We start from the raw sequence: 26,953 nt of genomic DNA on the forward strand, positions 1-26,953 counted from the left end.
AATTCGGAAGATTGTAAAAAATGTAAATTACATGTACAAAAAAAATAAAATAAGTTTGAATAATTTCAAAGAATTCAAGGGTTTGCTATGACTGATCAAATAAAGACGAATAGTAATCGTTAAAATAGAATTTGTTGTAAATATAATCGAGGTTGTTGTTTTGAAATTTGGTTATGTGTGTAACTAAATTATTTCTATTAATATAAAAATTTTTGATAATTTTTTGTGCCTCTTCGGATGTTAATAAAATAATATTTTCTTCAACAATCTTATGATGCTTATCAAAAATAAGAGAAAATGTTTGATCTTGATCTGAGTTCAAATTATCCAAAGGTTGTAGAGAAGTTACTAGCTTTTTAAATTGATCTATAGTGTTAATAATATTAAAAATGATTTTGCTAAAAAAAAAAAAATTACTAGCCAAAAATGAGAACTTAAAAATATATTGAAGAAAATATTTATGAATATAAATTAGTTGAATAAATTGATCTGTCTTTAGCATATTTTGAAAACATAAAAAATAATTTTTATAAATATTTATATTAATTATATAATCATATAAATAAGTAATAATTAAAAGCATTTCACTTCGTATTTTATTAAAATCGTTTAAAATTTCATTAAATATTTTCACATTTTCAAGATATTTTATTATTTTATTATTATTATTGTTCAGAAATTTTTTATCAAATCCCACATTTAAAATTTTATGATTTGTCAAAAAAGTGTGGCTCGATTTTTTACTTATAACACAAAAGAAATTTTCAATGTCTTCATTTTCATCCGTATAATCCTTATGTTTGTTTGCAATTTTTTTAATTATGTTCATATATTTAAAGCTAGCATTACTGAATATATTTTTTTCATTTTTTTTTTCGCTTTTTTTTTCTATTCCATTTTCATCGCTAGTTGTGTGTAATTCGTCAGGTACTTTTTCGGCATACTTATATATGACTGGCTTTGAAAACAAACGTATAATAAAAAATATATCTTTTAAATTGTTTATAGTAAAATAGAATAAAGATACTAAGCAGTATATATTTTTATAATAATTTACAACATCATTATCAAAAAATATTTTTAAAATTGAAGGAATGTGTAAATTTATATTTATATTAAAAAATTTATTTGTTATAAGATTGGCTTTATAAAAATTTGTATTAAATTTATGTTCAATAAGAATTTTATTTTTGTTTGAAATACTGTTTGATAATTTTCTTGAATGGTAAGTATTATTTGTCTTATATATTTTTATTTTATTTTCACAACTATCTTCAATTTCAAAATTATTTAAGTTTATATTTTGGAACTTAGTTAAATTATTATTTTTATTTATCATAATAGAACTGAGAAAATTATAATTATCTTCACATTCATCGAATAATAAACATTTTAACAAACATAAATAAGCTAGCAGATTTTTATTTATCAAATATGAATGTACAAGTATTTTATTAATAGTATAAAAATGATTATTTATAGGAATAAATATGTTTCTATATAAAAAATAATTTACACTTTTGACTTCAACATTCTTTTCATTAATGTAGGTTGTTTTAATTGATTTATCATGTATGGGCTGACATGGTTTTACATCGTTTTTAATTTGTGTTTCTTCCTTATAATTTATTTTAAATTTTATCAGATTATTTTTTTGCCATAAAATGTCGTTACTAGGGTCATACTCAGTGTGTGTTTTAAATTTGAATAAATCAATGAGTTCGATATTTTCATTTTTTTTATTTATATTATAACCATTTTGAGAATCGATTTCTTTTTGTTCTTGTGTCTGTGCATTACGTTGTATTTGCATTGCCATATTTTTCGATAATAACGGATCCGTTTTACTATCTATATTTAGGTTGTTATACATATTATCAGCCTGCTCAATTTCATCATCACTTGAAGAGAGAGAAGTCGACAAGGCATCCGTGTCGTAATGTGTCTTGTTTTGTTTGGCTAGTCTGTTTATTTTTTTTTTATAAAAAATGATTTTTTTTTTTTTTTTTTTTTTTTTCCTTTTATTTATGCTAACTAGGGACCGAATTTTCGGAGAGCTTTTCATAGTAGCTATCTTAGTATATCGATTCATCGAATATTTAAAATTGTTTTTGATTTTTTTTAATTTTCTAAAATTGCCAAAATGGTTGTACATAATTTGTGTTTGCTTCCCTTCGTGTGATGTTGTAGAATGTCTTTTATTTTTCGTAAAACCTTTTCCTTTTATGAATGACTCATGATTTATTGTATTATCATTAACGTTTAGAAGAAAAAGACAAAAAGTATCAAAATAATTTCTTAATTTATTTCCTACTGTTTTTCTCGTTTTTTTATGAACATAATTTAAGTATTTTTCATTATTCCAGCATTTTATGAAAATATTTTGAGTTTTTTTTTTTTTTTTTTTTTTTTTTATTTTTTTATATTTATCATAAAAATTTAAAAAGTTTTTTATTTTATTTATGGAAGCTGAGCATAGAAATTTGGCGATTTCGGTTTCATTTTTTATACAAAAGTCTTCTACTTTATTTGTTCGTTTACTTTTGTTTGTTTTTTTATTTTTCTTGTCATTTTGAAAAGGTTTCTTTGGTGGGAAATTGGGAAGGGAGAGGTAAAAATCGTTTTCACTTGATCGTCGCAAAAATTTGGAAAGGGATGCTGCAAAGGGGAAGAAGTAGGGATTGGGTTAGCAAACGATGGGAAATGAAATGGGGTGAGAAGCAACATATTAACGGGGATGTAGGTGGGTTGGATCGGGTAAGGGCGTACCTGTTTCGTAGACAATTTGAATAGCGTACTTCAAAAATATGGGAAGGGAAAGTGTTTGATTTGATTTCAAGTTGGGTTTGTTAAAAATAATTTGGCGGTCCGTGTGTATAAAAAAAAATTGCATATTCATTTTTTCATTTAAAATATATTCAAAGTAACAGTCTTTATTTATTCCCATAAATACGTATGAATAAAGGAAGTGTAAGAATGGTTTAATTATTTTTAAAAAAATATATTTACATAATTTTTTTAAATTTTTATTATTTGTATTTATAAATAGATAGTAAAAAGAGTATACATAACTTATAAGTTCGTTTCCCCTAGGAAATATGAACAAGCAATTATTTTTTGTTTCAAACTTGTGATTAGCATTATCTTTGTTGTTGTTTAGTGCTAGTCTTTTACTTTCATTTAATTTTGTTTTATGAGTAAGGCCATAGATAACATTCGAAACATAGTTATATTCCGTGACAAATTTTGCATTCTCTTTATTTAAATTACAATTTTGATAAAAGGAAAATGGATTCTTGTTAAATATGTCTGCTTTATAGGTATAACATGAGCATAGGAAACTTAAAAATGTAATGCATTCTGTATGTTGTTTTATTTTATTATATATATCTAAAGGTGTTTTTAAATCGGCATATAATATAATTTTTCTTATAACTTTTTCATATTTAAGAATATATTTATTTACACTATTTACAAATGATATAAAGATATCACCAAATGGGATAATACCATTGAAGTGTGCATTTGTTCTCTCGTCAAGAATGTGATATTTTCTTGTTGTGTGTGCATTTGTTCTCTCGTCAAGAATGTGATATTTTTTTGTTGCGTGTGCATTTGTTCTCTCGTCAAGAATGTGAAATTTTTTTGTTGTGTGTGCATTTTTACTTGTGTAATCCTTTTCTTTTTTATAAATAAGTTTTAAAAAGACCTTAACAAATGTTTTGATATATCGTACTAATGATCCTATTTTAGAAAAATATAAAAATATGTGAAAATATTTTTGATAGAAGGGAGAGGAAAATATATTTTGAAATGGTTTAAAATGAAGATCAAAATATTTTTTATTTTTTTGTTTTTCCCAAAAAGCTATATTATAATCAACACATATTATATTTTTACTAATATATATAGATCCATTTTTTATTTTCTTTTCACAAAATTTATTATAATTTATATCAGTTCCTACAATTTTTCTTTCCTTTTTGTTTGCAATAAACATTTCATTTTCATACCCAACTAAACATTCAAGAGTATAACTTTTCCAATTCTCATTATTTTTTTGAAAATGGTTAGCAAAAAATATGAAAAACTTTTTAAAAATTATATATCTATATTCTTCAATTCGATGATCAATACTACAAATGACATTCTTATGTAGGGTTACATATATACTATTAATTATGTTTAAATAATTATTTTTATATTTTTCACTCTGTTCATTCTTTTCATTTATTATTTTTCGCTCTAATATTTTTAATATAAGTGTGTCGTTAGCATAAGACTTGCCCCACAAAAAGGAATTACATTCTTCATTATCAAAATGGTCGGTTCGATTTTTATTTACATCATTATAGTTAGGCTGATCAAAATATTTGATCATACATTTTGTATTCCTTTTTAGTATTATATTTGGTTGATTATTTGATGGACTGAAAAAGTTTAATAAGTCAATGTCAGCTTGATCGTTGTATATATATTCAGAGCCAAGATTAAGAATAGTTTTTTTATGAAAAAAATTTGGAATTAATTTTTCAATTTGAATTCTATATGTTTTATTATTTAAACAAATAAAAACAAACTGATTTTCAAAGTAACTATTTTTTACATTTGTATGATTATCAAATTGCATAATCATTGGATTGGTACTTAAAAATTTATTATTGTAGCTTGACAAATTGTTATCTTCGTATAGCATACTTAAGTTCTCCATGCCCATATCATTACCTGCATTACCTGCATTACCTATGTTAAATATGTTGCTACTCTTTTGAAAGATATAATTTTTAAGTAGACTATTTTTATTTGAAAAGTTTTCATAGGCATCATAAGGATGTGGGCTATTAGCATGGGTTGAAGAAAAGCCATTTATTTCGCCATAATTTTGTTGTCTTGGATTTAGAATATGGTTTGGTTGATCAGTACAATGGACAGACAAATAATCGGTTAAGGAGTCTTGAATATATGACTCAGAAGGGTTAGACAAATGTGTGTATCCTGAATTGGAATCTTGTTTAGTTTGCTTATTTTTTTTAGAAATGTGTTGCTTATATTTTAATGTCAAACTGGTTAGCTCGTTTATTTTTATAACATATTTTTGTATAAGTTCATTTTGAAAAATTAGTAAATACTTACAAATATATTTATATTTATTTTGATCTATATCATAATTTGTTTCATAAAAATTTATATTTACTCTTAAATTTAAAAGTAAATTAAAAGATAAATTTGTTAGATTGCCTATATTTATATTTTCATCAAATTTATCAAAATTATAAAAATCTCCTAGTTTATTTGTGTATTTTTTTTCCCATTCATTTTCTTTCTTTCCATTATTTTCATCATCAAAATTGTTGTATATACTTATGTCTGATAATAAAAAAAGTAAATCCAAAAAAGTTTTGTGACATGTAAAATTTAAACATATATTTCTTTTTATAAATAGCCGATTTAGGGAAAAATAAAATTTTATGTACATGTACAGGCAAATAAAGTCTAGATAGTACTTATTTTTTATTAACAAAATAAAATAATAAACTATTGATGTGTATAGTTGAGTTAGGATAAGACATTTTTCCTCATTATTGTTAATACTATCATTTTCATGAAATAATTCATCCATATATTTGTTATAATTTTTCTGAACAGTGCAGGTATTTTCTGAACAGGTCAGGTCATTTTCGTTTTTTTGATCAACCTCTTTTCCATGTTTTTCCTCCAAAAGTGTGGCACCGGATTGGAAGTCATTTTCCTGGTGATATTTTTTTAATATTTCATAAAAATAGTCACAACTGTTTGAGCATATGTCAAACAAATACTGATTGTTTACATATGAAAGATTGTAGCTATATTTATAATTATAATATATTTTAAACAAGCTAAAATTGACTTTTATTTTGTGTAAAATATTTGAATATATAAACTTTTTTATTTCATATTTTATCTTTTTTAATATTTTGTTATTTTTAATTGGGTATAAATTAGCTTCTATATCAGACCATTCATCAATTAATTTTAATAAAGATATATCACAATAATTACTTTTCTTCACCTCATTGTTTAAATATTTATTTTGTTGTTCTTCAATATTATTATTTTTTTCATTTTGAATTACTTGCATATGCATATTAATCATTTTAAACTGTTACATGAAAGGTTTCCCTTGCCTTGGTTCAACATGTAAAATATAAGACCATGGGATTGTAAAGGTGAAGAGTTGCGAAATTCACACATGTCACCTTTAAGCATTTGTGTGTATATGTGGGCCTGTATTAGGCAAATGATGGAGTGACTTGTATTATTTATGTTTTTTTTTTAAATGGTGAATATGTAGTTCATTTCTATTTTTGTGAATATTTTAAAGGCGAAAGAAAAAAATAAAAATTAAAAATAATATAAAAAATAGTGTAATAAACGAATTTAAGGATATATTTTAATTAAAACGACGGAAATATACAATTTCCCTTCTTTTTATGAACGTACATAAAAGACATATAGTATATATTTTTTTCTAATTTATTTTAATTATTTAGATCGATTAAGCATTTTTAATTAGGATACAATAAATACATATATAGAGAAAGAGAAAAAATTATAAAGTATCAAAGTTTGCAAAATTTATGTTAATTTAGGTAAATATTTTTTATATAATATTTTATGTGCTTTAATTGTTTTTACATATATTATATGGTTCCACACTTATATATTACACTAATTTATTCGCTTTATTTTTCGCCTTATATACCCACTTTATTTATTTGCCTATTTAAACGCCCTATTTGTAATGAATAAATATAAGGCCATGCATTCAACGGGTACGCACGTGCGTATGTAAGAAATATTTATTAATTAGGTATTCGTTTATGGGATATTTCATTTTTATTGCATTAATTATTTTAGCTTTCGCTAGTTCTAGTATTATTCAATGTATTTGCTTGAATATGCATTTATAGAAAAATATATGAACTTTTTATAAAATATTTAATGTACATGGGTAACATATTATTACAGTGTACACAAATTATACCCTTATATGGGAGCACATTTTCTTAATTGTTTTGTTTCGCTTTTTTGTTTTATATTTCATTTTTTATGTTATATTTAACATACCATTTGTTTTATTTTCCTATTTTCAATAAAATTATAAAAGAAAAAAAAAATAGGAGGAAAATATTTCTAGGTAATTTAGAGGGATATTACAATCACACACTTAATAATATCCGTAACGAAAGCAATAACAATTTAATTGTTTTAAGTTGGACAAATTATAAAATAAAAATAAAGATGTTGTGTTGTTTATGTGTTTATAAATAGGATTAACAATGTGTTATTGTTAACAGCTATGATGAAAAAACTCCTATTATTACACTTTCTTTTTTTCATATCTAAAGGTAGCAAAAACGAAAGAGAAAAAATGAAAAGTTTGAAAATTCTGAACATTAATAATATAATTTTTTTTTAATGTATCATTTATTTATTGCTTGTACATAATATTTATTTGTTTTTTTTTTTTTTAAGGATTTAGCTACATACTTAACAGTAGAGATATGTTGATACCTTTTAAGATCGCCCATTTTGTGAAAATAGGGATACAAGTAAAAATAGAAAAAAAGTAAAATAAAATGATGTTTTAATAAGTTAGCCTTATGCGTAAAATGCGTCCATCTATATAAGAAGAAATCGAAAGCAGTATAACATATAATGTATATAAACGTGTGTGCGTGTATTATATATAAAATTATATTATGAACATGGAATAAAATATATTAAAATATATCTTATTTTATGCCATTAATATTTTATGCTTAATTATTACCGATAAGACCGTTCGTTTTTTATTTCGAACGACGTATTTCATAAATAATAAAAATGAGAGTTAAAAAAAAGTGAAAAAATAAGCTTATATTTGCATTTTTTTTTATTATATATCGTAAAAAATATTTAAAATTTATGGCATATTAATGTATATAAATAATATTTCAAAAATATTTCCTGTACATAATTGTATGCATGAATTTATTTCTCACATAGTGCTGCATTATACTTATACGGTTTTATATGCACATTAAAAAATATTAAAATAAGATATAACTACATTACATACTGTATGCAAAATATATTTTGAAGAAAACGAATGTGGCTTATATATGTTTGCAAATTCAGTGGATTACATATATTTTTTATGCATGCTTTTATAAAAAGTTAATTATATGTTCGTTATATATATACGTACAATTATATGTATGTACATATTCGTGCATGCTTTAAGCGGTCTTTTGAGAACACATAAAAATACAAATATATTTAAAAAAAAGGAATATACATATCTACATATGTTTTCTATATAAAAATTATTATAAAATATGTTTATGTATGCAAGCTTAATTTTGAATGTACATACAAAAAAATATTATTTACAGATTATTTAAAATATATTTTTGTATAAGCAACTCCAAGTTATACTTTTTTTCTGAATAGTGCATGTAGATATATTTTTATGCTATAAAAGCAAAAAGTAAATACTTATGTTTATATGGTATTACATATTCATTTATGCCTTATTTATTTGCTCCCATTTATGTATAAATATATGAATAAATGATAACAAAAAAATAATTTTATAAAGTTTGGCCAGTATACAATATTATTCGTTTTATATTTGTTCTAAGAACTAATATATACATTTTTTTTGCTTTTCATAATTTTCGTCTATTAAATTTTTACAATATTAAGCATATTCGTGGCAGGACCTTAATGCTGAGAAAAGTTTTTTTTAATTTAGTAAATAATAAATAAATATATATATCGAAAGAGGCAAACACAAATCGATATGCATATATATGAATTACATTATTTTATTATATTTGTGTGCGTTCTTATAATGCCTATATCGAAATATATGTATGCTTTGGCAAATTAAAATAATGAAAAATATTATGCATACCTACACACACGTATATGCATGCATATAGACATACATGAAAATGCAATTTGTTTAGTGTAATTATATTTCATTTTTCTTTTTTGTAAACAATTAAAGATACAACACAAAAGATGCTACTTACACATCACTGTGTTTGCTATATACATATTATACATACACACTGCGAAAAAATAAATACACACACATTCATATGCCCTCAAAAAAACGCATCAAGGTCGTGCTAGCTAAATTACACATTTTTTTCTGAACAATTCATAAAATAAACACAAAATATTTTTTTTTATGAACAAGTCAGAATAATATATATAGTAATAACTGTATTTTCATTTTTTCAGACAGCTAGATTATCAAATATACAGAAAAGGAAAATGAGTAGCGCAATAATAAATCCCGATAACCGAAATTTGTTAAATAAGGACGTAAAAAATGAATACAATGTAAAGACAAATAATGAACTAAAAGTAAATCTTAATTTTCATAACAATAATATAATTTCAAATATGTTTTCAAATTTAAGTTTATATGAGTCAATGAATAATTTTTTTCAAATTAATAATAAGCATTATATGTTAAAATATAATAATCAATTAAATCAAACAGATTTTAATATTTCTTATTTTCAAAACATAAATGATAAATATGTACAAATATCACCATGGCATGATATCGATTTGATGAATGACGATGGAACATATAATATGATCGTTGAAATACCAAAATATAATTATATAAAATTAGAAATAAAATTAACAGAAAAATTTAATGTTATTAAACAAGATACAAAAAAAGGAAAACTACGATATTATCATAATTCTATATATTGGAATTATGGAGCATTACCTCGAACTTATGAGTATCCAAAACATGTGTATCGTTGCAAATCCTCGGATGGTCAACAAATATTTTTTACTGGTGATGATGATCCATTGGATGTGATAGACATAGGAAGAAATAGTTTGAAGATGGGACAGATCGCCCCCGTTAAGGTAAGCCATGCTATATCACTTTATTTCGTTTGTTATATCGTTTCTAGTTTTGTTATTCACTTCGGTTTGCTTTATTTTTTTCATTTTCAACAGGTTTTGGGCGCATTCACTTTGATTGACGAGGGTCAATTGGATTGGAAAATCATAGCTATCAATGTAAGAATTTTTGGAATGAATATGCACGTGTTCATAATTTTCTTGGAAAGTTTGATACCGCTTTATACCCAATTTAATATGTTTATATATATGTGTCTATTTTTATTTATTGCAGAAATATGATGAAAACTTTTCAAATATAAATAGTTTGGAAGATATAGAAAAATATTATCCCCATACCTTGAATTTGATGTTAGAATGGTTTCGCTCATATAAAATGGCTGATTCGAAAAAGCTAAATATAATATCAAAAAAATTATATAATAAACAAGATAGTGAAAATTTAATAAAAAAAGTACATGATTATTATTTAGAATTTTTGAAAGACATTAAAGAATTATCACCAAGTCAATCATATGAAAGTACACATGAAAATAATAGTAGTCATGCTACAAATAGTACTGAATGCTTTCAAAGTTCATTTTCGTATCAAAATTCAGATAATCCTGTATATAACAATTTAGTTCAAGATGTCAATATCGATTACTACAAGCCTGATGAGTCATATAGACCAAATCTGGAAATATGGACTCCATAACAAAAAAATATTAAACCGTGCCATGAGCTGGATAAATACATATTATTATTTGATGGTGTAAATAACCATTTGCCTTGTTTAATTATTTTATATGTAACAAATTGTTTATATTTGCATGCTCTATAAACATTACTAATCCAATATATTTGTAAAACTTTTAAAAAGCAATTTTATTTGACTTTTTCAATTTTCACGATGTTTTAAATACAGATCCCCACATGTATTTATGATTATTATCCTTGTAAATATTGTAAATAAGACAATATTTTTTTTTTATAAATTTTTTAATATCTTGGTCATCAATATAAGTAATTTCATATACTGGAAATTCTTTATTTTCGTCACCGCTTTCATTTTTGGGGAGAGTAAGTGCCTCTTCATTGTCGGTTAAAGTCCATACAGAATCGGCAGAATTAATTGGGTTGTTAAACATATCTTTAATTATAGTATGACCATCAATTGAAAGAGAAAAAAAATGATTATCTATATCGATTAGAATATCTGTTTTTTTTACATGTAGATGTAATAAAAAATATAAAGAAAAACTATGAATATTTTCTTTCCAAAAATAATATTTAGTTCTTCCTTCAATTTCTTCTCCTAAATCATATCCTTTTAAAGTTTGTTTTTTTTTAATATTATCAGTATATCCTCTACTATATTTATTTTCATTCATTTCTTTTTTTAAATCGTCAAAATATTTATCTGCCCTTTTTTTATGATGTTCATCTAATTGTGGATATAAGTCTTTCCACATATAATGTTCTGGATCATATTTCATTTCATTTTCTAATTTTTTCATTAAAAATTCGCTTTTTATTTCTAGTTCTTTTTTCGTTTCATGTTCTTCTCTTCTCTTTAAAATTTCTTTTTGTCTTTCACTCATTTGACCTTCATTTTGATTATTCATTTTTAGGTCTTCATCAAGTTTGCTTGTTTTGTTGTTATCATTTATAGTATCGTCTATTTTCTTATCTATCTCATTGTTTTCTTCCTTTTCAAAAGAGGGTTTCGAATTTTTATCCATTGGAATTGGATCCATTTTAGGGATGGCTGGGTTTCCTAGCAAATTATTTGATGACCCTAATGAATATTCAGATAAAAAGGATTTTGTTTGTTGTTCATCGGAAAATGAATTTGGTGATATGCCCATCCACTTTTCATCCATGCCATAAATATTACATAAATGCATTTCTATTTTGATCCAATTTTCATTTAATATAACATCATACACACTTTTGTCATGATCAGTAACAGGTTGATCATTTGAAGTAAAATTTCTGAACAGTAAATTATTGTTAATGTAAAAAATGGATTTTTCAAGTTTTTTCATAGTAAGTATACATTTCTGTATAATACTGTGACTATATAATAATGGAAATTCGATCATAGTAGAATTTGTATTTTTATTATTTAAAATTATTTTATCATTATATGTATCATATATATTAAATTCAATTGTAACATTTGATTTCATATATCTTTGTTTATCAATATAATAATCTTCATCTTCTTTTAACATTGGATTGGATAAAGTTGCCTGAACATGGTCATCAAATATTGTATTATTTTTATCTTGTTTGGCTAGTTCATTTTTTTTGTCATTTTTTTGCCCACTTTTTTTTATTCCTTCTTTTTCCTTTTCTTCATCTAAAATATCATCTTCCCCCTCTGTTACTAGCTGTTTCAATATGTTCCCTCTATTAAAGGAAAAAAAATATTTGCTTAAATTTTTTTTATTATACAGTTTAAGTGATTCAACATATGCACCTAATTTCTCATCATCATTTTTGTCAAAAATAAAATTATAGCTATCTTGTTTTTCATTATCAAAATCGTTTGAAATATCACTGTCTACAACTTTATTTTCACTTGAATTATTTATTGTTTTTTCCACATTAGTTGTAATGCCATTTTCTTGTTTATCTAATTCATTTTGCTCCTTTTTCAATGCGTCCCTTTTTGATTTCAGGAAATTAACATATGCATTTTTCATCCATGCACATATATCATTTACTAAAACTTTCGAGCTAATATATACTCCATTTTTATAAATATGTTTTAATATGTCATGCATACTTAAATCTAGTGGTTTATCTGAAAAAGCATTTTCTTGTGCCTTTAAATTTTCGATGACTTTTTTTTTTTTAATCATTTCTCTTTCTTCTATAATATTATCTTCTTTCCCTTTTATGTAATCTTCTGTTTTTTTAATCGCTTGATTAAAATTTTGTTCGTTGGTTTGGTCTAGATAAGAGGTGCTAGCCTCATTAAAGTTTTGTTCGTCTTCTTCATTTGTAATATTTTCATTTGAAAATGATTGATTATTTTCGTTTGTGTCTGTGTGATGCTCGTTTTCATCAGAAAAGGATAAGCTTATGGGCATAGTAGAATGCTCCCCTTTTCGTTTTACTCCATTTTTTAATAAGCCATATTTATTATGACCGTTCATGCAAATAGCGTTACTAAAATAAAATAACTTCTGTCTTATGCCCCTAAATTTTATGAACTGTTCATATTTTTTTTTTTTTAAAATGCCATTATTGTGGTAGTATGTTTTCCCAAAGTGATGTGTGCAATTTTTTAATAGATTTTTTTTTTTGGTTACATAGTCATATATATTATAAATATAATGTGGGTATTGAAAATGGTCCCCTTTTCTTTTTCTATTATATTTAAGCGTATCGTTTTTGTAAAAATATGAGTCCAAAGATGGTGTACATTTCTTAATTACATTGTTACATAAATTAAAAAGAAGGATATGCAATAATGCCAAATATATCCATAATTTTCTCATTATTACATAAATATGCTTAGCTATTTCAACAATTACTATTAATAGTAGTTAGTTATATTTATATTACTACGACATTTTCTCCCGATGTCATTTTTTACCAAGCTGTTAAAAACATTATCATGAAAGGGATTGACCTAAACATACGTTCAGCATTTTAAACCATCTACATTTCTTTTTTTTCAAACTTTTTAAAATGTATATAATGTATATTTATTATGTTATATATATTTTTTTTCTTTTATTTTTCTAAAATTTATACTTTAAAATTATGGCTAAAGAAATATGAAAAATAAACATTCATATTGCCATTAGTACTTATATGTAAATATTAGGTATACCTATGAGTAATTATAAAGATGAGATTTAAGATATTTATTTTATTTTTATTTTAATATTATTTGTTTCCCAAAAATTATGAAGCAACGAAAGTTTGATTGCACAAATTTTTACACATGCCAATTCAGATATGCATTTTTATATACTATTCATCAAAATGCATATTCCTATATTTTAACAGGAATTAAGTTATATTACATTTTTTTTATTTTATTATCATTAGACCTTTATTTAGCATAATTAAAAAAATATATATTACCAATGTAAATGAATACATCGTTTTTTTTATAAGGGTAAATGGGAAGCAATTGGTTGGTCATATATTTTCCTCGTGCTATTTCACATAGCTACATAATAGTGTAATGAATTTGGAATATTATTTTGTAAGCGCAATTCCATCATGCATTATAAGTAAGGAAAAAGGTTTTGTTGAAATGGCAATTGATAACACTTAGCATATTTGATAGGAGAGTGCAACTATATTTCTACATGCTAAGCGCATACACTGGGATGATTACTTATTTATAGATATAAATAAATACATAAATATATATGCATATTTTTTATATGCCCCTTCAACTAAATTAACTTTTAAAATAATTTTTAAATTGATAAAAAAATATGAACAATTAATGTGTTTTTTTCATATGGTAATAATTTATACACATTTATGTAGCGAAAATAAAGAAAATAGACATACCAAAAAAAAAAAATAAAAAAATAAAAAAAAATAAAAAAAATAATAGCAGTAATAATAATAAAAATAGTTAAAAAAATATTGCTTGTTCATGCATAATTTATTAATTTTTAAAAGTATTTATTTTTTTAGTTATTTTCAAAAATAATATTCATTTTTTAGTTATTAATTTCATAATTATCCCCCCAATTATTTCATTTGCAATTATTAATTTTCAAATTTATTTGTTTTGCATTTTTTATGTATTTATTTCTTCGATTTATGGTATTTTCAATTTTATATAAACTTAAAATTTAATTAAATGCGGATATTTCTCAAGATTTAAAAACTGGTTACACTCATTGTATGAGCTTTCATGTATCATACGAGAGTAATACTTTATGAATGTATTATACACATTTTGAAATGGGAAAAAAAATCGAAAAAAATAGTAGCCTAGTTGCAATAAATTGGCAATACAAAGAACTACAGTTCTCACTTTTCTCAATTATAAAACCTTTTGCAATGTTTTAAAAAACATTTTTTATGAATTTCGTATGCAGTATGATACACATAATATTATACGAATAATATACAGTATAATTTGTTTCAGTTTTTTCGTTTTTTTTACAATATTAACATTAATAAAATATTTGGATATCCAATTTTGAAAAGAAATATATAAGTCAGGCAAAACGAGCACAATGAATGACACAGTGCCTAAACTACCTTTTGATGAAATACGAAATGAGATGCACAAATATGGTGTTGCCATTACACCTGCAACATTAAAACATCCCACCACTGAGGATGTTCAAGGAGTTTATAGTATATGCATAAAATACATTTTAAATAAAGATATCAATAATATAAGAATTGAAGAATTTACAGGAGATTTGAAAAGTTCAATGCCATCAATCGATGGGATACAAATTTTACCAAATGAAGGGAAAAATCATTTACAAGCTATTGGAAATTTACGATTTTTTCGACACTGTGAAAAAATTAATAAAATCCTAAATATGGAAAATACATTAAGCTATATATTTAAACCTACAAGTGGTCATATAACAAAATTAATTAATGCCTTTATGCATTTTATGAGATATCGAGAACAGATATATAATGAAAATGATACAACGATAAAGCAAATCGAAGAAAGAAAAACTGAAAGTAGCATATTAGACAATGAATTAAAGTCCATTCACAGTGAATTACAAGTATTATTGTCAAAACATGAAGAAGTACGAACTAGTATTTTAAATGAAAAAAATATAAAAAGGGATTATGAAGAAGAAATTATAGAAAATCAAAATTCATTAAACTCTCAACAAAGTATACTTATATCATTAAAGTCTACAAAGGATAGGATAGTAAATGAAACCAATGAATTAATTTTTCAATTTTCTCGATATAGACAAAAAAAAGAAGATTTGGAAGATCAAATAGTACCATCTCCTGAAAAATTACAACAATATAATGATGAATTAAAAGATTTATTATATGAACATATGTCTCATTGTGAAACAAGTAAAAAAAAAAATGAAGATATAAAAAATAAGATAAATGTAGCTGACTTGTGCATAAAAAAGTTAGTAAATTTATTAACAACATTAACAAGTCATATAAATGAAACATTAAAAGTTCATATTGATAAAAAAAATAGATTAAAAGATTTAGGTACAAATTTAAAATCATTAAAAGAAGAAAATGATAATTTAACAAAAAAAAAAATAGAACAAGAAAATATTTTAAATGAAACTGAAAATAATTTTTTACAAGAAAAAAATAAATGGAATGAAAAAATTCAAGACGAAAAAAAAAATGTAATTATAGTTGATGAAAATGTTAAGCAAATATATGAAAATATAAATGATATTACAACAAAAACAAATCAAGAAATTCAAGAAATAAATAATATTGTTAATCATATTCAAGATACAATAAATACATATAATAAAAATTTTGCCATTATAGCTGACTTAATAGAAAATACGAAAAATTCTCAAAAAGTTCTTACAAATAAAATACAGACTAATATACAGAACTGCATTAAGACTCATCTGTAGGAAAAGAAACATGTGTGTGAATAGAAAAGACAAAGTTTGTACATGCATTGAATGAATGAACTACGTTTTGTCGATCTGGCAATTCGTTCCCTTTTTCTATTTTGTAGAAAGAAGGGGTTGCATCGTTTTTGGTGGTAATGTGGATCCGCTTATTTGGTTTTTCTTTGTTTTTCGTATTTTTTTTTCATTTTTCATTTTTCATTTTTCATTTTTGATTTGCGATTTGTATTTCTGTATTGAAAGCGTTGCGAAGCAAACTAAGTTAATCATATTTTCATTATTTAAAAATTGTTTTCGGCTTCAAAAATAGATAGTTTATATATAACATAGTGCAATGTAATAAAAATGGGAATGTATAAAATGTAAGAGCAATCGAATAATAATATAAAAATATTTCTAAAATGGAAAGACAAAAAAAAGGAATGTAAAAAAAGTTCATAATGATAATTCTAATATAATGTATTTCCAATTATTTGCAAATAGACATACTTAAATAAAAAATAAACAAATTTAATAAGTGCCAATTTAAAAAAAATTAAAAATGTATTTTTAATTAAAAATCTATAAATAGAAAACTGATATAGAGATATATATATATATATATGTTAAAAAAAATTGCACGCTTAGATGGTTAATGGAAATTTATTCCGTTTTTTCATAAAAATTTATAAATAGATATAAAAATATTATATATATATGCAATGCTCTAGTAATGGGTTTGATGCAGTATTATTAGCATATGGGTTGGCGTCCGTGCACATTTAAAAGGCGTTGTGTTATTAGTCATTTTGCATTTCAATCGATATTCTAAAATTAAGAAAGGGAGTGTGAAAAAGGGGAATAATATTTATAAGCATTTTGAGAAGAAAAATAAAATAAAGGGAAACAGAAAGGCAAATGAAAAGGGTGATACTGAAAATGTATATGCAGGTATGTTATACATTTTTGTTTACCCTTTCATGTTTATGCTCCCTAAACTCGAACTCTTTGCTTCATAATCTTCGTAGTAGTGGCTGTATAGAAGATAAAATGGGCAAGCTAGCACAATAGCTCCAGCAATCTAAGAACGATGAAAAGTAGGGGAGAAGTGAAAAAAATATGTGAGAAAAAAATAGAGTGAACATGCGTAATGACGGACAGAGAGTGGACTTACGTAATTTCCGATCAGTGTTGGTATAAGGTTGTTAAAATAGACTTCCATAAAAGTGACATCAGCTTTAACCATAAGGGCAATATTTAATGTGTAGATATTTGCAATAATATGCTCATAGCCTGCTATGGCAAATGCATATACTGCAAAAAACACACTAAAAACAACTCCGCTACCATCTTTAATTGATAAAACAAAATAAACTGCTAAGCAAACAAAAATGTTACAACCAATGGCTAGCGCTATACATTCAGAAAATGTGTGATGAACTTTCTTCATAGCTATTGCATTTAAAAATTCGTAGATGTGATTTTTCTCGATGCTTGCTTGTTGATGAAATGCCCCTGAGCCATATGAAACAATGAATGCGAACGAAACTGCTCCAATGTAATTTCCTAGTAATGATATTGACATAACTCGTATATATGATAATAACTTAATTTTTTTTTGAAGCAATGCGATTGTTACAGCTAATGTATTTCCTGTGAATAAATCTGACCCTGTACATATAATACACAAAAAGGCAATTGGAAATGTAAAACCATAAACAAAAGAACTGAACGATGCCCCGACGTGTGCTCGCAACTTATGGTAATAAAACAGTCCCCCTGCGTGATGAAGTGGTGAAATGGAAAGTGATGATATGGTGAAACAATGAAAATATGCATATTGTACGTCTAGCTTTTCTTAGATATGATATGAAATGAAAAAGTTCAAACCTGCTATTCCTGAGGCATGAGCGCAAAGTCCAACGAATATACCAGCCAAGATTGCTTTTAAAAATAAATTAAAATTACTATACGCTGCTTTTGCTTTGCCATATTCAACACATCGAATATACGACTCCTCACTAGAGCATGTTGTTTTCACGCTCGTTGGGTCAAGGATATATTGCTTTCCGATTTTTCCCATTCTTCAAATTATGAATTTGTAAAAAAGTCAAGTTGTGAAAATTCTTTAAAATGTAAATCACTTTATGGTGTTTTTATCCTAGCTCATATATATATTTTTTATGGGAACAAATTATTCAAAATAAAAATAATCAGGATTATAAAAAAAAAAGGTATGTGGCAAAAGACAATAAAAAGACGATGTATGTATAGTAAGATAAAAAAAAAACACAAAGGGGGGGGGGATGAACTATAATAATATTTAATCTCTTTCTTCTGGCATATTATACTATATATATAACAGAAAAGTACAAGGCGGGAGAGGTATATATACAAGAGAAAAAATATATATCCCGTATATTAAAAAATAAACAATTGCCACACTGAATTAAACGCACATGGGAATAACGAATTATGGAAACATTAGCGTTCACTGAATTTTCATTTGTTTCAAGGTGGCTTATTAAATATAAATTGGTAAACGCAAATGCATTTTACATGAAAAGCGATTATATATCCACGCCTCAAATAATATTCATTATTAAAAAAATATATACTTGAAAATAAAGGGGGGGGAGGGGGAAAAAAAAATATATATATATAATATATATTATTTAATATATATATGTATATTTGTCATTTTTTTTTATATATACATAACTATAAAAAAATATGGGAATAAATGTGCATGCTTTTTAAAATAATTGTTTAAATTTTATGCCATATTTTTGTTTTTTTCATTTTTTTTAAGTTCAAATAAAATATGCGGATCAAAGAAAAAAAATAAATATGCATTATATTTATTCTAATATATATTATCCACATATGCATATATTTTTTTTGTAAGGGCATGGGAAAATTCGGGTAACCCTTTTTTTATTCCTCCCCTTCCCCCTCCAAAAAAAAAAAAAAAACAAACTATAATATTCATTTTTTATCACATTTTTATTATATTTATTTATCAAAATTTCAATGTAAGAATATTAATATATTATAAATATTTTATAATGTCAAAAAAATTTTTAATTACCATTTTTTTTTGCATTTATTTATACTTGGGATTATTACATTGAGTAGCAAGCCAAAATGAGAACAAAATTATGATATGCTTAAAATTAGCGGACAAAAAAAAAACGTGCATTATTATGTATATATTTGCCTGTACTGTACATATTTTTTTTTTATTTAAAAAATAAAGGATATGATAAATGGTAAATAAGATAAAATACAATAAAATTTATAAGTCTTTTCATGGTTTAATAAAGAGGGGAAAGTAAAACATATTGGGCTTTATGTGCATATAAATAAAGGCCACTAGTAAATATATACTAAATATTTTTTTTTTATAATATTTTCATTTTCTGTATTTTGGCTATACCAAATTAGGGCATTGCCAACCTTCTAATTTTTGTATAAGGTTAGCAAAGTTTAATTCAAAAAAAGGGAATAAGAGTGTTGAATTAAATATTTATGACATGCCCCATCATTCATGAATAGCAAAACGGTTGTATAAAAAGTCTATTGACTATTTATGCATTCATAATTTTTATTCCCAATATATTATGAACCATTTTAGTGACTCATTATTTAGTAAATTCGATTGATTTGTCTTTTTTTTTAAGTATGCACTGTATATAGAGTAAGCATATATATATAGGGGTAGCTATTTTTTTTGGAAAATAAAAAGCAGAACAAATAATGGAATACCAATTTTAAGATAACTTTTTTTATATCATAAATATATCATTTTTGTCTTAAAAAAATAATAATGTATAATAAAAAGCTTGCGCATATTTGTGTGCTTATTTTATAGGGCTAATTATTTTTTTATTTTTTTTTCATTTTATAATAGTATATATAATCCCATAAAATGTTTAAAAAATAAAACACAAAAATTATGAACGGGTAATGTAAAATATACAAATGTAGAAATAGAAAAAAAAAAAAAAAAGAAAAGCTATTTAATGTAAGGTAAAATGTTATGATAATTTTTTTTTGAAATGTATGCTCTTTTCCATTTATATATTTTTTTTAGCAGAATTTTTATGCACTATATATATATGGTTAGGATATTTTAATTTTCTACTTTTTTTAAAGCGTGTATGGTATTTTAATATAATTATATTTTCATGGTATTTTCAATTTTTTTAAAAATATATAATAATTCCTTCGTTTTATATTCCTACAATATTATATATAATCCCCTTTTTTACTGCGTGCTAATTTTTTCCTATTTAAAAAAAAAGAAAAATTTATTATTCAAATTAAATATTTTAATATTACACAAATACCTTATTAAATAATTAAAATAAATAACAAATTCGTGGAAAAAATAAAAAAAATACGAGATAAATACAACATAATTTCCCCTTACTTGATTAATATTTATAATTCATTATGTATATATAACTTATATGAAAATATATATAATTACCTAATTTTATACTTATATATAATATTATGTATATTATATTTTTCTTTGTTCATGATAAAAAACTAAATAATTCTTCTACATAATACAAGCATAGGACTATTGCTAAAAAATATAATAAAAATTTTAGTAATGCTTATTGTTCTCTTTTTTGATATGCTCTGTTTAAAATTGAAGAAGGTCGATGGGACACCTTTTAAATTAACCTATCCCTAAATATATATGCATAGCAATATAATTTGCTTTTTTTCTTTTCTTTAAATTATATAGACGTGTGCATATATATAAGTAGTAGTGGTACATTTTCCAAATTTAGTAAACTTCAAGAAACTCATCAAGCCCCTACCTACAATTGCATTAGTATGAACCTTTTTTATTCAAAAACAAAAATGCTTATTTTTATATGAAGTTAAATTGGAAAAGAAGACAAATAGTAAAGAAATAATTATTTTATAATTAATAAATCGAAAAATAAATTCTGAAAAAAAAAATATTTCAGATCCAAGTTAGCAGCATTTGCTTAATAAATAAAATTAAAAAAAAAAAAAAAAAAAAAATTTTCTTCTAACACATTTTACAAAATGCGGATGGGTAAATTATATAAAAATAAAGACAAGGAAAATGACAAATCCGGTAGTGATTCTCCAAACAAACAAGATTCTTTAAAACGTATGTCATCTAAACTTTTAGGAAATTCCTTAAATAGTTTTGACATAGGTGGTAAGCTTGATCAATTAGACGAATATCTTAAAAAATATCCATTTATAATTGAGTTTGGACATAAATTGGGAATTAAACCATCTTGTCTTGTTGTTTTTGGTGGATCTATTGTATTTATTTCTTTAGTTTTTGGTTGGGGGGCAGCCTTAATTTGTAACTTGGTTGGATTTGCTTATCCAGGTAGCGAAAAAAAAAAAATAATAAAATTTACCTGCACGGTGCATGTTTTTTTAACATGGCTAACTGGAATGTTTGGAAAATGTTTTTCCGCTCGTTTTGCATTATGTGAATTATTTAAAAAGGTGGATAAATATATGTTTACGAGTTAATATATATATATTTTTTTTCTTTTTTTTAACAGCATACCAATCTTTTAAAGCGGTGGAGTCACAAGGACATGCTGAAACAAAATTATGGCTTACATACTGGGTAGTATTTTCGCTATTTTTTTTTATTGAATATTTAATTGATATAATATTATTTTGGATTCCATTTTATTATGTAATAAAATTACTCTTCCTATTATATTTATATATGCCACAAGTCCGAGGTGCCGAAACAGTTTATAATTATGTTATACGCCCAGTTTTACTAAAACATGAAAAAACAATTGATGATACTGTTCATAAAATTAGCCAAACAGCAACTAGCCATTTGAATCAAATCACTGGAAACATAGCAGACAAAATAGTCCAAGAAGGAGTTCGAAGACGAAATGTGTAAAAAAAAAAAAAGGTATATGCAAATTGGATGTTATATAACAATACCGTAGTATGTGTGTGCATATAACGGGAAATTCAAAAGTTAGAATGATGGATATATAGATATTTGGAAATTAAAAAAATATATAGGGCAAAGTGTCCTGTGACATTTGTTTTTTTAAATTATTTATTTAAAAATTAAGGGGGAGGACAGAACACAAAAAAATTTATAATTTTTTTATAACAAGCAAAATTATGCACATTGGTAAATGATTCATAATTTAAATAGTTAAAAAAAACGAATAAAGAAATAAAATATAATTTCAAATTGCAAACTGAATTATTTATATGGAAAAAAAAAAAATTATAATTATATCCCCCTAATGTTATGTATAACCAATTCCTTTTTATGGATATTTTAGAAGTCTACACAATTGATATAATTTTATTTGTCCGTAGTTTTTTTACATTAGTTCCATAATTTATTTATTTTATTTATTTTTATTTTTTTTGTAAGTTTTCGTTCATAAAATTAATTTAAGTTTGTATCCTATACCCAAGTCTTTATGCATTCTCATTTATATGTATATGCATAGGTTCCCTTTTAAAATACAATATATTATATATAAATATAACTTATAAAATTATGCCTACGATTATTTATAAATTTTTTCAAAATTTCCTAGTAAGAAAATAGTATGCACGTTGCATATATTTTGCTATCCCCAATTTGGCAACACTTGTATATTGTTTTAGATTTACCTTTATCGACAAAGAGCGATAGGGGGTTGATAATTCAAATAAAGAGGGTTTAAAACAATTGAACAAGCCATAAAATGGGAATACAAAGTAGCAAAAAGAGTTTTCTTATAATAAGTATGATGCTATACCTTTTCGTAGTTTGGCTAATTTAACTATTTTTTGTATAGGCTATATACTTAAAAAAATTATCGCATAATACATGAATTTTTATTATATTTATAATTGTATAATTAATATATATTATGCATATTTTTTTTTACTTTATAATTTAAAAAAAATTATTTCATGTAATTTCCTACTATTTTATACTTATATGAGAGAATGGGAAAATTTATTTAACAATTTTAAATAGGGCAAACAAAATTATGCTTTATTTTATGGGTAATAATATTTGAAAAATTCAATGAAAATATTTTATGCGTACATTTTTTCGGTATAGAAAAAAAATAATAAAATAATAGTAAGCAATAATAGGAAGTAATAATTGGATATATATTGCTTATACAATCCGTGACAAACTTAGTGCTACTCCACAAAGAAGGCAATACTACTTGTAGTGCCAACAAATATTTTACAAACTATGCAGTATTACATATTATATAAATAAAGAAATGTTCGCATTATGTATTTATTTTATTTAATATGTAGAGTATAAGAATAATATATATATGCTTGTGGAACCAGTACAATATTTGCCAAAATAAAATAAAAAAAATATTATATATATCAATATATATGGTATAAATTATTCTTAAAATTTTTAGTTGAAAAAAAATATTTTATGTAAAATTTAATTTTAACAATTTAATATTTTCAAATTTTTTAAATAATTTTTTATAAAAAAGAAAGGGACAAATTCACCTTAATTTCCTGTAAGAGTCCTTATAAACATTTTAATATCCAAAAAACAATTAAAGCCCAAATTTATACAAGGTAATAAAAGAAAAAGCTGATTTATATTAAGTTTTATGAATATATTGTATTTTCATACTTATAAGTTTAAACTATAATTATTAAAAAATAATAAATAAATGAATATTAATAATAATAAGGAAGTAGTAGATCTTTGCTTATTTCAAATATAATTGCATCATATATGCATCATATATACATCATATATAATATTATTAAAGTTAGTTATATATCCATAAAATATAATTTTTCCCCTGAAATTTTGTTTAAAGTGTTATATTTTTTCACCTTGTAGATATTGCTTAAAATTTTTTATATGCATGCATATACATATAATAGTGCTTCCTATTATAGTAGTATTTTTCAAATTAATCGACATATATATATGTATTTTTTTTTTCATTTTAATTTATAAACATTGCAGATGGTTCGAATGAGCGTATTAGCCGATTGTTTGAAAACAATTAACAACGCTGAGAAAAGAGGAAGGAGGCAAGTTTTAATCAGACCTTCTTCAAAAGTTGTAATTAAATTTTTACAATATATGCAAAAGAAAGGATATATTGGAAATTTTGAAATTGTTGATGATCATAGATCAGGAAAAATTGTTGTAAACTTGTTAGGAAGAATAAACAAATGTGCAGTAATATCCCCAAGGTATGTTCTTTTTAAAAACCTTCATACTATACATTGTAGTTTGTAAATATGCACACGCCATTTCTTATATGACCCATAAAAATGCATGACCAATTTTTTTTTTTTATTTAATCTTTGTGCAGATATGATGTCAAACTTGACGAAATTGAAAAAATTATAACAAACATATTACCAAGTAGACTTTTCGGACATTTAATTTTAACAACCCCTTATGGAATTATGGATCACGAAGAAGCAAGAAGAAAACATACAGGAGGAAAAGTCTTAGGCTTTTTCTTTTAAATAGTTTATGTTATAGCTATTTTATACTCACAAAAAAAAAAAAAATATCCATAATTTTATGAACATGCAAGGAAAAAAAAAAATAGCTATATATACAAACCGATATATATTGGACATACCCATATAGCATATTTGGCTAGCCAATTTGAAGGATAATACATACTATGTATGTAGTGATAAGAAAGTAGCGATTTTACATAGTAGTTTATGTTCCTATGATATTATGACCATGTGCATGTTATTTTTTGCATTTTCTATTTTATACCTGTATGTTCATGTATTTTTAATTAATTGCTTTTTTTTTCAACTTATTAATATGGAAGTGTAATAAAAATAAAAATAATCATTAATCGCAATATAATTCCAAATAACGGAATGTGAAAAGTAAAATATTCAAAGCAACATTTGCTAATAACAATAATAATATATTTCACACAATTATTTTCTAAAGGTCCTCTAAAATCGTTTTTCATATATTACATAATTTTCTATAACAATGAAAAAACGAGTTAACAAGCATTATATTATAAAAATTGAGTTTAAAAAAGCATGGAAAAAATATTGAAGTTTTTAATTGCGGTGTTTAAGCCTGACGGGTTTTAATTGTGTGTGCATATTACAAATAGTGCAAAAAATAAAAACAATAAAAAATAATAATTTGATATCATATTTTATGTTTCCTATCTTAAGCCTTAAAAAGGGAATGCTTAAGTAATTCATCTAATTTTATGTGTATATTTAATTTTTATTTTGTCACACAGTATTTAATTTACATTTTTAATAATTATTATATGGGCATGCTTGATGGTATATATTATACATGAATATATTTACGTGTGAAAATATGTTTTGGTTATCCTTTTATTTAAAGGAAACATACATTTACAAATTCTAATGTAGGCATTTTAAAAAATATATACTACGCCATTTTATAGCACCTAATGCTTAGAGGAATAGTGTTTCCCTTTAAGCTGTAGTAAATTTTCTATATTATTTTAAACAAGAAAAAATGCATGATATAATCATAGACCTAGTCACATATTTTTATAATTCTATATATTTGTATTTATTATATATTTAAATTTATGTGTATTAAGCATGTATAACATTTTGTTTTAAATAAGAGTATAGCGAAATTTGTGAAATTTTTACATTTCTTGTGCCTTTTGGCATTCCAAAAAATGTAGTATCAAGTATGTTACAACAATAATTATATATCCATTGAATGTTTTTTCATTTTGTTTAAGTAATAAATGAGAAGCTACTTTGTACATAGCGAGATTAATCTATGCATAACAAATTTTATATTGAAAAATAATTAAAAATTTTGTTTATACTCGTTTATTATATATTAAGAATAAGATAGCCTTTTCTACATATGTACATGAATCTTTATTTTGTATAAAATGTGAAATAAGTATATGAAAATATGCAACATGCATCATGTACATATATTGTATGGGCATGTAAAATGGATAACGTAGCTTGGTTACTTTATGCAAAACTACAGTGTTATAATTTTATTATTAATTTATTTAATATAAAAGACCAAAGAAGAAAAAAGCAATGAATAGTATTTTATAAACCCCGTAGAGCATAAAAATAAGTTTATATATATATATTTTTGCAATGATTTTTTTATAATTTGTTATAGTGCTGTATGTAATATTGTTGTATAGGATATAAATTTTATTTGTATGCTATTGTTTATGGTTTAGAATATTTTTTTATGTTTTTTTTTTATTTGCATACTATTATTTTATTAATATTTATAGAGCTTATAAACTTTTTATAGCCATGCAAAATTTGAAATGTTTTAAAAATTTACATTTTAATAAATATATAATATTATATACAACAACCATATAAGGCATGGCTGAATTTTTTTAAAACCATTTCGTCACGCCCTTATATATATTTTGGATTATTTAAAAAAAAAAAAAATATAT

The 26,953-nt window shown here is 23.8% G+C and overlaps 7 protein-coding genes across 7 annotated transcripts; 4 read left to right on the forward strand and 3 right to left on the reverse strand.

Moving 5' to 3' along the window:
- Positions 1–85: 85 nt before the first annotated feature.
- Positions 86–6,133, reverse strand: PCHAS_0414900 (conserved Plasmodium protein, unknown function; the record flags this gene model as incomplete). The annotated part of the gene is made up of 2 exons (XM_736951.2): positions 86–2,658; positions 2,770–6,133. The coding sequence occupies 2 exons, from the start codon at positions 6,131–6,133 to the stop codon at positions 86–88; spliced, it is 5,937 nt and encodes a 1,978-aa protein (XP_742044.2).
- A 3,176-nt stretch (positions 6,134–9,309) lies between these two features.
- PCHAS_0415000 (inorganic pyrophosphatase, putative) lies at positions 9,310–10,621 on the forward strand (the record flags this gene model as incomplete). The annotated part of the gene is made up of 3 exons (XM_737924.1): positions 9,310–9,927; positions 10,021–10,083; positions 10,199–10,621. 3 exons carry the CDS (start codon positions 9,310–9,312, stop codon positions 10,619–10,621), a joined length of 1,104 nt encoding a protein of 367 aa, XP_743017.1.
- Positions 10,622–10,811: 190 nt separating this feature from the next.
- PCHAS_0415100 (conserved protein, unknown function) lies at positions 10,812–13,418 on the reverse strand (the record flags this gene model as incomplete). Its single annotated transcript, XM_016800027.1, has 1 exon — positions 10,812–13,418. The coding sequence occupies one exon, from the start codon at positions 13,416–13,418 to the stop codon at positions 10,812–10,814; it is 2,607 nt and encodes an 868-aa protein (XP_016653321.1).
- A 1,716-nt stretch (positions 13,419–15,134) lies between these two features.
- On the forward strand, positions 15,135–16,499 carry PCHAS_0415200 (kinetochore protein NUF2, putative; the record flags this gene model as incomplete). The annotated part of the gene is made up of 1 exon (XM_736735.2): positions 15,135–16,499. One exon carries the CDS (start codon positions 15,135–15,137, stop codon positions 16,497–16,499), a length of 1,365 nt encoding a protein of 454 aa, XP_741828.2.
- Positions 16,500–17,278: 779 nt separating this feature from the next.
- On the reverse strand, positions 17,279–18,561 carry PCHAS_0415300 (formate-nitrite transporter, putative; the record flags this gene model as incomplete). Its single annotated transcript, XM_016800028.1, has 4 exons — positions 17,279–17,306; positions 17,453–17,559; positions 17,653–18,257; positions 18,369–18,561. 4 exons carry the CDS (start codon positions 18,559–18,561, stop codon positions 17,279–17,281), a joined length of 933 nt encoding a protein of 310 aa, XP_016653322.1.
- Positions 18,562–21,551: 2,990 nt separating this feature from the next.
- Positions 21,552–22,413, forward strand: PCHAS_0415400 (protein YOP1, putative; the record flags this gene model as incomplete). The annotated part of the gene is made up of 2 exons (XM_737498.1): positions 21,552–21,870; positions 22,052–22,413. The coding sequence occupies 2 exons, from the start codon at positions 21,552–21,554 to the stop codon at positions 22,411–22,413; spliced, it is 681 nt and encodes a 226-aa protein (XP_742591.1).
- A 2,076-nt stretch (positions 22,414–24,489) lies between these two features.
- Positions 24,490–25,004, forward strand: PCHAS_0415500 (40S ribosomal protein S15A, putative; the record flags this gene model as incomplete). Its single annotated transcript, XM_730398.1, has 2 exons — positions 24,490–24,722; positions 24,845–25,004. The coding sequence occupies 2 exons, from the start codon at positions 24,490–24,492 to the stop codon at positions 25,002–25,004; spliced, it is 393 nt and encodes a 130-aa protein (XP_735491.1).
- Between the last annotated feature and the right edge of the window lie 1,949 nt (positions 25,005–26,953).

The sequence above is a fragment of the Plasmodium chabaudi genome, assembly GCF_900002335.3.
Source record: "Plasmodium chabaudi chabaudi strain AS genome assembly, chromosome: 4".
In the NCBI taxonomy this organism is placed as follows: Eukaryota; Apicomplexa; class Aconoidasida; order Haemosporida; family Plasmodiidae; genus Plasmodium; species Plasmodium chabaudi.